Source organism: Agelaius phoeniceus, chromosome 5 (assembly GCF_051311805.1).
Source record: "Agelaius phoeniceus isolate bAgePho1 chromosome 5, bAgePho1.hap1, whole genome shotgun sequence".
Lineage (NCBI taxonomy): Eukaryota > Metazoa > Chordata > Aves > Passeriformes > Icteridae > Agelaius > Agelaius phoeniceus.
This window is the reverse complement of record NC_135269.1, coordinates 40,881,807-40,894,753: the sequence shown is the minus strand read 5'-3', so window position 1 is coordinate 40,894,753 and position 12,947 is coordinate 40,881,807. Positions and strand designations below refer to the sequence as shown.

Genomic DNA, 12,947 nt, shown 5'->3' with positions numbered 1-12,947 from the left:
TTTCAAATTCAGATGTTTTTAATTCCATTCAAAGAGACACTTGTGATAAAGCATTAGTTCAGGATCTGCATTTAATTTTTGTTTTCTCTGCTGGCATTGGCATTGCAAGAAAATGCCTTAGCCTGGCAAGATACTCTGCTTCACTTGAAAAATCCTCTTCTTGTCTGATTTGTTGCCTTGTTCAGCTGTCATCACTTGCCAAAGATGATCATGGTGATAGTGACTGAGTAGATTAAGGGTTAAACAGTGAAGTTGTGTCACAGCATAAAGACTGCAATTTTATGTTCCAGTTTGCAAAAAAGCTGCATCAGAAACCCACACAGCTCTAATTGTAAATCAATAAGCTTTCTAGTAATACTCGGATTAATCCACCAGAGCCAAAATTCAGTCTGTAGTATTCTAACACATGGGTAGTTGGCAATGCTAAACCTGGCACTGCCCTCTATTTCTAATTCTTTTTCAGTTTAATCTTCTCTGAGGTCTCTCTGAAACTAATGCACATGAAATAAAACAGCTGTCCCAATTCACTTTCTTATCAGCACTTTTAGTCCGTCTTTTTCATCCAAGATAGTGAATTAAATATGAGATCTGATTTGACATAGAACAAGAGAAAAACACCAAGAGACTTTTCCTTTTAGAAACAGTATTTTTGAGGCTGGTGTTCTTTGAAATATGGATGCACTTCAGTATAAAGGTTGAGTGGCTGTTTTAGTAAGTGTAAGAAAAATTTCCATTTTATGAATGCAAAAGAGAGAGGTTAAGGTATGTGTGTGTGATTGAACATGACATCTTTTCTATTTTGTTTGAATAGTTCAGCATCTGGTTTTTTGGAGAGCCACTGTCCCATCTGCAGTCACTGCCTGAGTACTTGCTAGGAGTGAAAACTTAGTCTCTCTGGAAGCTTTGTTGTGAATAAACAGCTCTCTGTTAGATTTCAGAGAGCAGCTTCAGCACTAGTCATTACCCTATCTAAGTCAAGGTGTGAAGTGTTTCATTCCCTTCTGTTCATTACAGAAGTGTTTCATTCCCTTCTACACGCAGGTTTTGGTTTGGTAAATAGGTTGAAAGCTCTTTCCTTCTGTCTCTCTCTCTGTCTATTTCTCTCCTTTTTCAAATAAGCAAGAGGAAGGGGAGGGGAATGTGATTCCATGAGTCCTGTGGGGTTTGTAATAGCTGTGAGGGAGGTACTCATATGAACAGTGCATTTATGCATGTAGGGTACAGTGGACTGAATCCAAATTGCTTCTTTACCCAGCTCTGTAGTTACCCTGGGAGTCCTACAGGGATGGGTGACTTCAGGCTGTGGGTGGGCACCAAAGAGGAGTGGCTGGGAACTGAGGGGTGCCCTAAAGCAGAGTGCTCTGCCTGCTCTGGTCAGGCAGATGTGCCCTCTGATTGGGGCACATCTCACCTGTTTGAATAAAGAGCACTGCTTTGTATGCAGCTGTTTGCAAACTGATGTGCCACTATTGAGGTGACATCTCCCCTTACTTGGAGGCTCACTGAGCAGAAACTGAGGGTATTTACTGTACAATGTAGGGAAACAATCAGCTGATATGCTACTGCGATGACATTTTTAAAATATATTCAGCTGTTCTCTAGAATATTAATGAAACATGAATAATGCAAATTGAGGATGTTTAAAATTCAAGAACAAACACAACTTTGTGTTTTACCAATTAGGTTTCAATTACATTCCATTTCATAGGAAAAAAAATACATAAATTATGACTTTCTGCATTTAGTAACATGATATACATTTCTGGCTTTATATGAGCATGGGAAATAAGGTGTTTATATTAAATACATTTTCATGATCAGGGAAAAAGATGTTAAACGTTTCCTGTTGTTTGAAAAAGCATTTTAGATGGATTGCTTATGCTCAAAGTATTTGTGAAGGTTTTGGTTTGGGCACAGGCAGGGTAAGCAAGAATTGCTTCAAGTTCACTTTGCTGCTGTCATTAACTTAGATGATAGTTATGTTAGGGTGTGTTTAAACAGGGGATTCAGGGCTTACAGATGCTATTGATGCTGAAAAGCCTACTTGTGTGGGGCCCCAGATTTCATTGATATACAGTGCCTGCCCTTCCCTATCTGATAAGCAAACTGTCACGTGTACACTTGATCTCTTTTCTAAAACTGTCCATTAATCTTTGCAACAGACTGGCAATACTAAATACTTACTGTCTTGACCCCAGTAGTGTATTTTAATTTAGAAGATATTTTGTTAAATACTTCAAACATAGAAAAATTTCAGGACAGAAAATTTTAGTGACAGTTTCAGGATTGTGATATTGGAATGGCATTTCTCCTTTTAAATTTGTTTTCTTTTCCCTTTGTTGTTTTTTTAGTGTTGTGATCTTGGATACCATGCTAGTCTGAACAGAGCCCTAAGAACATACCTTTCTGCAGAGTATAATCTTGAAACTTCCAGGCATGAGGGATTAGACATCATTGAAAATGCAGTTGACTGCTTGGAGCCACGCAGTGACAAGCAAAGATTCATGGAAATGTACCCTACTGCTTTTTGTCCACCAATGAAATTTGAGTTCCAGTCTCACATGGGTGATGAGGTCTGTACACTGACAAGTATCCCCAAGTGACTGTTTCTGTATACCAGGACAGAGAGTTTATCATTTACCAAGCCCTTTTACGAAGAGTTTGGTTAAAGCTACTGAAAGTCAGTGGATCAGCAATAACATTTTGCAAAACTTTACAGCACTGTCTGCTGCTTCAAAGTTCCCACGTAAAAATTAAGTTAAGTGTTACTATATTCTGTATCATTTATAATGGCATTGCTATGAATTTGCTGGCCAACCTGTGCTCAGCCCAGCACCAGTGTAAGCAGTGACTTTGTCTTTACTAACTGCATCACTCATAACAGAGTTTGTGGGTGCTATTTGAGAGCAGCTACAGAGCTGCTCCAAATTATTCCTGCTGCAATGCAGCCTTTCCCCCTTCTTCTTCTCTTGTTTTATCATCTGGAGATTTTAAGCATATGGGGTACCCCAGCTGTGCCCTGTTCTGCTACACCAAAGGCTAGTAGCAAAGCAGAATTTGAAATCACCCATGTACATCTTTTTTTCTGAAGATAACTCCAGGGTTTGCATTTCTGTGTGATACAAAAACTATAAAAAGCACACATACAAAAGTGTTGCGCTCTTTATTAATAAGCTGTAGTACATACTTTCACACTTTACAGCACATAAGTACTTTAAATTTAGATGGGCACATTTTATTGTCTGCTTTATTAAGTTTTAATAGCTTTGGTAGGAATTCGCCTAGTTTTAAGAAGAACAGCAAGACTATTGACTGTTTTTTTTAATTGCTTGCATCTTACAGCTCTTTTTGATTCTTTGTTAGGTTTGCCAGGTCTCTGCCCAGCAACCTGTGCAAGCAGAGCTTATGCTTAGGTATCAGCAACTGCAGTCACGATTGGCTACACTCAAAATTGAAAATGAGGAGGTAAGATCTATGTCTACAAGGGCTAAGCATTGAACGTAATTTTCAGGAAGGTGCAGTGTTTTCTACCTTGCCAAAAGCATGTAAATGACCCTGAAGTGGCTCCAATCTGTATAAGTGGTTTTAATTTTAAACATCAAATACTGGCACATAGGCTAAGGTGAATCCTCACCTGCTTTACAGAGGTTTGGAAACTTTGTCTTTTACCGGTCCATACATTTACATTCCTGAGTTCCATGTTTTGCAGATGCTTCAGTGTAAACTTGTTAGAGCACATATTTTTAAATTCTTGTGACAGAAAGCCACTGAGAACAGTTATTGTCTTTTGTGACCACCCTCTGTCCAGTTCTCAACTTGCTTCTTCTGTAGTACAAAGGAATTTGAAATGTCTTTTGTGGTCGCTGAGTCAAGATCTCTTAGGCTCTCAGCTACAGCTATTTATAAACATGACTAATGAATGCCTGTGATGGGAACAGCTCACCTAGCAAAAAAAATGCAGTTTTTTGTAAAATACGGAAAAAACGATGCTGTTGTCTTTCCCCTGCTCTGGCAGTGGAAATAAAATGCACTTTTATCACAGTTGAGGCAATGTTAAAGTCCTTCAGTTTACATGAGAATCTGTTCCTAAAAGGAAACATAGAAATGATTTAGTTTCTTCATGTACTTTACTGATAAGTTTTCAAGATGTCAGTTTTTCTCATTCTAGTTTGTACGTTGAATATCTAGAACAAAGTATTAATGTCCATGAGACGTGTACAGTAGTCATAAAATAAAAAACAACCACCTGCATTCAGAAAGTCTCTCAAGGTAACAAAGATGGAAGAAGAAAGATAATTTCTTTCAGTGAAATGAAGTACAAGAGCATAGCAGGAAAAATCATGTTTGACAGGCATGGAAGGGATATTTGACTACATTGGAGTTGTGTGTAGACATGTTCATGATTTGGTTGACCCTACTAGAGACTCCATCTGAAGCAAAACTGGGAAATAATCACATCCTTGTGAATCTTACCAGTTACTTTATTGCACTGTGGAAACTGCATCCCTTGTCCACAGCATCCATGCCTGGGTTTCCACTATGAGCAGTGGTGCTCCATAGGTCATAGGAGGGCTGGGAGTCTGGTTTGAGAACAAACAAGAAATTTTTCTTTCTTGAGCCCTCTCTGTCAACAATGTATTCCACTTCTGCAGTCTGAACATTACTGTGGCCCTCATCACAGCACTCACAGTACAGGGGTCAACACAAGGGTGCATCTGTGTTTGTGGGTTAGACCATGATAAAGCAGAGAATGAGACAGGATATCTGTTACATAGATATCTGTTATCACACACCTGACTTTTCACATTTACACACCAGTTTGTTTGGGGGAGTGTGCCAGAGAATTACTGTGAGTAATGAGCTTCCCTGTTAAGCTGTTCCTTTATATATTTATCTGGCATTTGGCAAACTCTGCTTTTTAATACCAGGTTAAGAAAACAACAGAGGCTACCCTGCAGACAATACAAGATATGGTCACCATTGAAGATTATGATGTGTCAGAGTGTTTCCAGCACAGTCGCTCAACAGAGTCTGTGAAGTCAACAGTCTCTGAGACATACCTGAGTAAGCCTAGCATTGCAAAAAGAAGAGCTAACCAGCAGGAAACAGAGCAGTTCTATTTCATGGTATGTTGGTTGCTCCCTCATTCATCTGATGCAGACCAAACACCTGAAGTAATCATTACCCAGAAGTTCCTGGGATTTATGTGTCATGCATAGTAATAGATTCATCTGCATTTCTACAGAAATTCAGAGAATATCTGGAAGGTAGCAATCTCATCACAAAACTTCAAGCAAAACATGACTTGCTGCAGAGGACACTCGGAGAAGGTAAATATCACGCAATAAACTGAAAAGTGATTCCAAACTATACAATGAACCTACTGAAATGCCAAAGATACACAGGAAAAAAAATACAAAACTTAAAGCTTAATTGTCCAGTAAACATAGATTTGATTTTTACCAATCACAGTTTTGGTGCAGTGGTAAGAGTATACACAGTAAATTGATTTTATTTCCTCAACACATACTTATTTCCACTGCACAGGTGTTTAGACAAATTACTGTATTTGGCAACAGAACTATTGAATGAAAAATCTCATGCCTGCAAGGAGAGTGACACAGTCAGTGCAGGTTTATTTAAGAGCTGTGACAAATGTAGTATTTCTACACCCTAACCATTTCTGTTGACTTGAGGTTTTTAATGAATCACACACTATACACAGCTCCAGCCTTTTACCAGCCCTCCCAACAGACACTTCCTCATGCACTGAAGGGAAAAGGGGAATTGCAGTACAAACCTTGAAGACCAGACACACAGAGTGGAATGGACTTGAGAGGAAGTGAGATTACACCACAAAGAATAAAAATCTTCTTCTGGAAGTTAAAGACTGTGATTTAAAGTTTAGACTCAAGAAAGGAAACCTGTTTGCTAAAATAATTACTCTAAGAGATGTGTCAGCTTATTTTCTTTTTACTGCCAAGTATCTGTAGTTAATCACATCTCCTTTTGCTTTTAATACAAAAGCCCAGATCCCCAAATCATGTGGAGGTGCCTGAACAGCTATTAGCACTTCAGTGGCTATAACCCAAACAGTGCCTCTGTCCAGGGAGTGACTGAGGTTGGGGGTAGGATATAAGCAGCATTTTCTTTCAAAACTGAACTGTAGAAGATGGTACCTGTTTTTAGACAGCTACCTATGTTACCCTCTTTCTAGTGGAAGTTTTCATTTAAAAGATTTTTATTTTGAATGTGTGTGGTGAACAGTTTATTCACACAAAACAGTGTGCAGCTGACTTTGGTCAAAAAAAGAGGACATTTTTCTTCTGGAAGCTCATTGAAAATGTCTTTGGAAAAATACAGTGAAAGGGAGGGAGATAAAAGGCAAAAAAATCTGCTGCATAAACCGTGTTGGAAAAAAGGAAGGAAAGAATTGTTTGAAAGGAAACCTAAAGAAAAACTTCTCAGCAGGGTGACCCAAGTGATAAATTGCCATTAGGCTCTGGGCCATTCTGCCATGCTGAGGCATGCTTGGACTATTCTGTTTGAAGAGCTCCCTTCTACACACCATCTGTAATCCCCATGTAGTTAATCTGTGTTGCCCACAGTGGTTTTGCACGTATTTGTTGTCCCAGCACCATAGCATGGCACATACAAATAGTACCTCAAACATACACATTTACATTGAAAGCTGGTATTTGGAGCCATCCTTTTTACAGGTTAAGAAGTTTTAGTACCCCCTTCAGTTGAGGCATGACCTGCATTAAAATGCCCATGTCTTGGATGGAGGACCTGGATTCTGAAAGTTTCTTGAATGGGGAGGATTGAAAGGATCAAATTACAGTGGTATTATGAATGTTATTGCTGTATCTAATATAGAAATTAATTTGTAGGACATGAACTGCTCCCCTGCTCCTCTCAAATTGCCTTTTCTGGAAACTTTAATATCAGCAAGACTGCAGACAAATAACACAGTGTGCTGTGTTAAATAAAGTGGGGAGAAGGAGAGGATTGTCTCAAATGCAAGTTTTCCTTTGGCACCCTTTCTTGCTTTCATTCAAAACTATAGAGTGTAAGGATGTAGGCTGAATAGATCCAGGTTCCATCTGCTGCCCACAATGTTAACAGCATTTGGCTTCTATTCTGGTTCATCACCTCACTACTACAGTCTTGCTGTTTATGAACACAGCAGATACATATTCATGATCTGCACAGGGAAGATAGATGAAGTGCTCTGTGCTGAATCTGCTTCTACAAACTTGGAAAGTAAATAAAAAACACTCAAATGAAATTGATACTAAACATAGTATCAATTTACACACACTGATGGTCACATTACTGATGGTCGCATTAGTTCTGATCCAAAGGCTCATCTATTGAAAGAAGAAATCAACAAAGCAAAGGGAAATGCAGGAAAGAAAACAAGGAGTTGTAGAAGAAATTCCCCTAAGGCCCAGACACCTTTTGCCCTAAACAAAGATGTGTTTAAAACCCCCCAGGCACAGCATTTGTAACATCTTCTGTTTTACTAACGTTTATTTTTGGAATTCTTAGTCTCAGTGAATTTCCCGTAGTAACCTGAGTATGGAGAAGTCCCTGGCTTACTCTTTTTCTGTCATAGGTTATTTTTCATATTCTTCTTTGATCTCTCTTTTTCACCTCTCTGAAATAGATGCCAGCAAGATTCACATGTCTTACTGTCAGAGTTTGTTCCCAGAGCTTTTTCTTTGTGCCGCTTTGAGGGGATCCACACTCTTCTAGTATTGCAAAATATATTTTCAGACTAGGATATTCAGTACTGTGCAGTACTTTGCATGCATCTGAACACTGGCACATAATAGTATGTTTTTCATATCACTGTTATTCATTCTTCCTTGAGTCTGAAAAGCTGGTTTGGTGTCACCTTCAAACTGGGATGTGTACTTGGACCTAGCCCAAGTGAAGCTCAGAGTGATTTTAAGAAATCATATCCATAGATCTGTTCACTGGCATAGGTGTTTAATTCTTCACTAATACCTTACTTAAGCCTGTTAATAGTGAATTTTGTTTGCAGTGTGTGTCACTTAACCCCTTTAAAGGCCTTCACAGTTTTGTCATGATTTGATACAAAAGTATTTCAGTTATCTACACAGTGCTCTGCTTCCCTAGCTGCTGTGATCTCTCAAGATATTAATAAATGCCTTCTGGATTGCATAAATGGTCCTAATGGGAAGGTCTGAGTAAATGGCTGCTACATTTTTTGCCATGATGAAAAAAGACCATTATAAGTCCACTGGGTTTCCCTTTTCTTTGCTAGTTTTTGATCAGTGAGAATATTTTGCCACTCTGTCCATGGCTGTTGAGTTTCCTTCGTCACCTCCTGTGAAGAAAGTTATCAGTGGCCTTCGAAAGCTTAAGTAAATTAATTGAATTGATTCTTCATTATCCAGTATTTTACTGACATTTTCAAAGATTTTTACTAAATTAATAGGGCACAATCTCCCTTTGGCAATGCTGGGCTCATTGGAACTTACCATACCATGATCTTTGTCCTGTTTCATTATTTTGCTTTTCATTATGATGAGTCAGTCATGCCTAATTTACTGGTCTGTTGATCTGCCAAGGAGCCTTTCTGGAATATGATATTTGCTTCTTTACAGTTCCCTGCAGTTCTCTATGGTGTTTCTCAGTGATAGTGTTGTGCTTTTTTCCTGTAATACACAGAGAAAAGAGAGTAGGCAGTCTTTTCATAACTACTCATGTCTAGAGCCCTGCATTTTCAGCACTGAACAGGTTTAGGCACAAGGCACTGGGGGAGATGTAATCTAATCTTGGCACAGCTCTATTTCCATACTGATTTAGTCACTGAAACATATGAGCACCAACAATAGACATTGTTTGGAATTTTACTTGAAATTATTTACAGTATCAAGTGACTCTAAATCTTTGGGTAGGCTCCTTAAAAGTTGTCCCGTAAGATGGGTTGTGTTTGTATTTTAAGTGGAACTGTGGAGATAGTAGGTAACTACAGTGCCCTGTTTGTTGTATAGTTGTATATCTTTTGCTGGTAGTACGAAAGTTAGGGTTAAAAATAATTTGCTAAGTATCATTTAGATACAAAAATTTCAACCTAAAACCTACAAATCATTGTTTCCTGTTTATTGAACTTTCTAGGTCACAGAGCTGAATACATGACAACAAGGTAAGATATTTTTATCTGACTTGGTTTAGAGTTAAAAAATAGGTAAAATCTTAGAATTTACAAATTTTAGGACAACTTCATAAGGCTGGTTACCGTTGTTATATAAATTATGTACGGACCCTGTGTGTTTTAACATTCAGCATTTCTGTTTCAGCATGCTGATGAGTAAAGGATCAGACCATTCATCTTCCTCATTTTTGTGAGCTGCTCTGGCCAATATCAAGGGTGGGACAAGCTGGGAGATCATCAAAAATATTTGTGAATTACACATCAGATTTGGAAGTTGCAGGGGGGACTTAAGTGCTCAAAAAGAAATATTTTTCACTTGTCAGAGATACCTTGCTTCTCATAGTTTGTGATTCAATTGGTCAGGATACACAGTTTAAAAGAAACTGGCAGGAAGATCAATTTGGGCAATGGGCTGTGTCTTTGATAACCCAGCTCTGAACACTAATACCTGCCTCCTCCTGCATCCATGTGTTCCATACTGAAACAGCTCTATATATCCACAGAAGAGAAGGGATTCAGTGTTAGATCTCCCAGCTTTGTGCTGCATGTACTTTTTCAGTTGTGTAATGCCACAGCTTTGAAGCTGCCTCCAGATATAAACCTGGATAAGCTTTGCAGCCCCCAGAGACTAGGAGGGGGCAATGGCAACTGCTTGAATTTGCAGCTGCCACTTGTATGTATCACTGCTACAGGCAGTCTGCCTGGCTACAGCAGGAACATCCAGCCCAGCTTGCTTGGTCTCACTCTTCCCTTCCCTTCCCTTCCCATGCAATACATCCTTGCCCAATGCCTTCAAGAACCATATTTCCTGGTCCTGATGTTTCCAGGACATCTCTACAGACTTTACATCGGATTTTCTCCCACCACTCCATGTTCTCTATTAGCTCTGTGAAGCTGGACTTCCTCAACTTCTTAGCTTACATGACCTCAGTTGAAAAGTGGTTACAAATCAGAGCATTCTTCTCAGTTGCTGCCATTAATTCTGACAACTGTACCTTTAACTCTGCCTCCAGGTGCTACCATTCCAGGAATGCATGGAAATCAACAAGTTCATGTCTAATGAGAAAAACCTCCTTTCTTGACTCCAATGCAGGCGACTCATCAGGCTTACATCATCCTAAGTTCCCTGCTGTGTAAATAACTGAAAGGAGATGGTGGATTCAGTCAATGATTTTGCCTTAGCAAAGTGGGGGAGCAGTGAAGCCATCTTGCCTCATATCTTGTTACAGCTGGTCACCTAGAGAAAAGTACTCTGAGGAGCAGGGCCTGCCCATCTGTTCCTCACACCAGCTCCTGGGCTTTGGCTGGGCCCTGCCTCTTGCCCCAAGGTTCAGTTATGTTTCTGGACTGCTAGACATGCAAACAGAAATTTTCTTTAAGGTCAAAGTTAAATTGTGGAAGGGAAGAAGATATCTTTAAAGATGAGTTTAAAACAGCTGACAGTACTCAAACAAACTGAAGTCCCACTGCTGAATGCTCTATGCCTTATTGTTTCGCACTGGTCCCCCAAAAACATTTGATTTTTTGCTAAGTCCAAAAAACCTGTAGAAACTGCTGGTGCATGGGAACTAAGGAAGCTGTTGGCATTTAACTGTTGACATGACATTCACAAAGTAGTTTGTGATCTAGAGAACAGTATTTATTTCCTGTAATCTCTTTCAGTACTGGTCACCACGTGTAACACACTCGGTAAATTTTGCAGACCAAAGTTTTGTGTGTTCTTCTTTACTTCTTTATGTGTTATTCTGGTTTTATTTATTTGTTCAAGTTGATATACTTTTAATTCCATTAGCCAATTAGCAAGGTGTTTCTTTTCATGTGTGAAGTTGTTAATTGGTTGGATGTGCAAGGCTAAAGCTGTTTAACTTTCTTGGCTCTAGTTGAAAATGCAGACAGTTTGGTTTCGAAGCATCTTAGGAGTGTGCTGAGCAGCTTTAATTTGCATTTGAATTTTCTCCAACATGAAGCAACTTTTCTGCTTGATAAGAGGTGCTTCGAGTGGTCTGTGTTCTGCCATGGCTGGCAGGATAAATTCCAGTGGTTGCTGCACATTTTATGCATGACCACAACAAAAAAAGCCATTCCACTTATGCAGTGTTTGGAATAAATTTATATGGTAAAACTGCAAAACAGGGATTCATAAAGAATGTCATTATTTATCCATAAGTAATTCTTAATGGGGGAGTTCTCCGCTCTTTAATGTGGTACACTTAAATTTGATGGAAAGTCTTTATTTGATAAGTATTGTGTTTATTGCTCCCTTTTACAATGTTCTGTTGTGCCATGAGCTTACAGACATTTCATTTTATTGTGTGACTTAATTCTACCTTGCTCAGTAATCATATTCCCTTCCCTTAGGCCTCCAAATCTTCCCCCTAAGCCCCAGAAACACAGGAAGCCCAGACCCCGATCACAGTATAGTGCTAAGTTGTTTAATGGTGATTTGGAGTCCTTCATCAAGGTACTGGCACCAGCCACCCCCGTGGCTGATCTCAACACTTCTTACTATAATGGTCACCAGCTCACCAAAGCTGAGGCAGATCATTATGTTTAAGTCTGTCCTGGGGCTCTTCTTTCCCAGTTGATCAATATAATACTTCCTGAAGTCAAAGGGAAAGAGAGGGATTCGTTTCTCACATTAGCCTCCCTACAGTTGTGTTAATCAAGTAGGAATAGTATTGTCAGCCTGCTTTTAGTAGGAAACTTTGCTCCATGTAGTAGGTAGGATGTAGCAGTGCATCCCACAATTTACCACAATTTCCTGCTTGCTATTTTCATAACATCCAGTGTTCAAAGTCTGTGGAGAAGCAGCATTTCCCTGGGTTTGATATCCAGATTTTGATTTCCTATGACTTTAGGAATTTATTATATTGTGTGAAATTGTGATCAACACTATTCTGGATCTTGTATCTTTGCTGTATTTACTATCTTCTTCTTTCTCATACTTTTGTTTCTAATAATGCTTCTAGCCGAGGCCGAAGGAACTCTCACACGAGACATCAGGTATCGTTCTGGTGACAAGAGAACAGCTCTGCCTTGCTCTTGGGTTGCATTCCTGCCTGGCTCAAAATGAGTTCTTTCAGAGACCTGGAGGGAGAGGTTTGCAGTAAGAAATGAGTGTACAAATATAGCAGGCAAAACTAAACCAGAGCAGAACTCTGGAGGGATTGTAGTCTTAAATGATGGATATTCTCTTACTCATTTTCAAGGACTCGCCCACATCACAGTTTGTGCCTTTGGACACAGCTGACACAGCTACAGGAAAGAAATCTTGAAAAATTGTAAAAATACATTTATAAATGCAATGAATGAAATTATTGACTGCAAGCTCTGTGAATTTGGTTTGAATATTACAGGGATTTTTTTTTCTTGTTGAGTATAGCTAGTGGCAGACATTTTGCAGAACAAATTCTGTGCTCAGTGGCACTGTATTGATTTAGCTGTCTTTGAATCAAGCTTTCAGTCATCCTCAGTACAACTAAAGGGGAAATTATTATTTTCATTGTTACTGTTACACAGGAGGTGCCATGAAATGCAAAGACCTTTAGAAATCATCACATGAGAAATAAATAAGTATCATGAGCAGTTTCTTGCTGAAAGGTTAAAGTAAGCAAGGAAGCAGAGATTCTCACAGTGAAAGCCCCATGACTAGAGAAGGACAAAGCAACTCAGGAGAAATGGTACCCCATCATTTTCCCTCACAAGGGAACATGGCAGTGTGGCTGACAGGGCTTACTTGCAAGTGGGGAGTCCTACA

At 39.2% G+C, this 12,947-nt stretch overlaps 1 protein-coding gene across 2 annotated transcripts in view; it reads left to right on the top strand.

Annotated features, from left to right (window-relative positions):
* The window catches only part of SRGAP1 (SLIT-ROBO Rho GTPase activating protein 1), a 139,416-nt gene that overhangs the window by 93,862 nt on the left and 32,607 nt on the right, over positions 1–12,947 (top strand). Inside the window, exons 7-12 of one of the 2 annotated variants that reach the window (XM_054631101.2) lie at positions 2,352–2,573; positions 3,364–3,465; positions 4,929–5,126; positions 5,246–5,330; positions 9,154–9,181; positions 11,549–11,651. In XM_054631101.2, coding sequence (XP_054487076.2) covers positions 2,352–2,573; positions 3,364–3,465; positions 4,929–5,126; positions 5,246–5,330; positions 9,154–9,181; positions 11,549–11,651 — 738 coding nt within the window. Of the gene's footprint in view, positions 1–2,351; positions 2,574–3,363; positions 3,466–4,928; positions 5,127–5,245; positions 5,331–9,153; positions 9,182–11,548; positions 11,652–12,159; positions 12,194–12,947 lie in introns of both variants that reach the window. The other variant, XM_054631102.2, reaches the window with a different exon arrangement.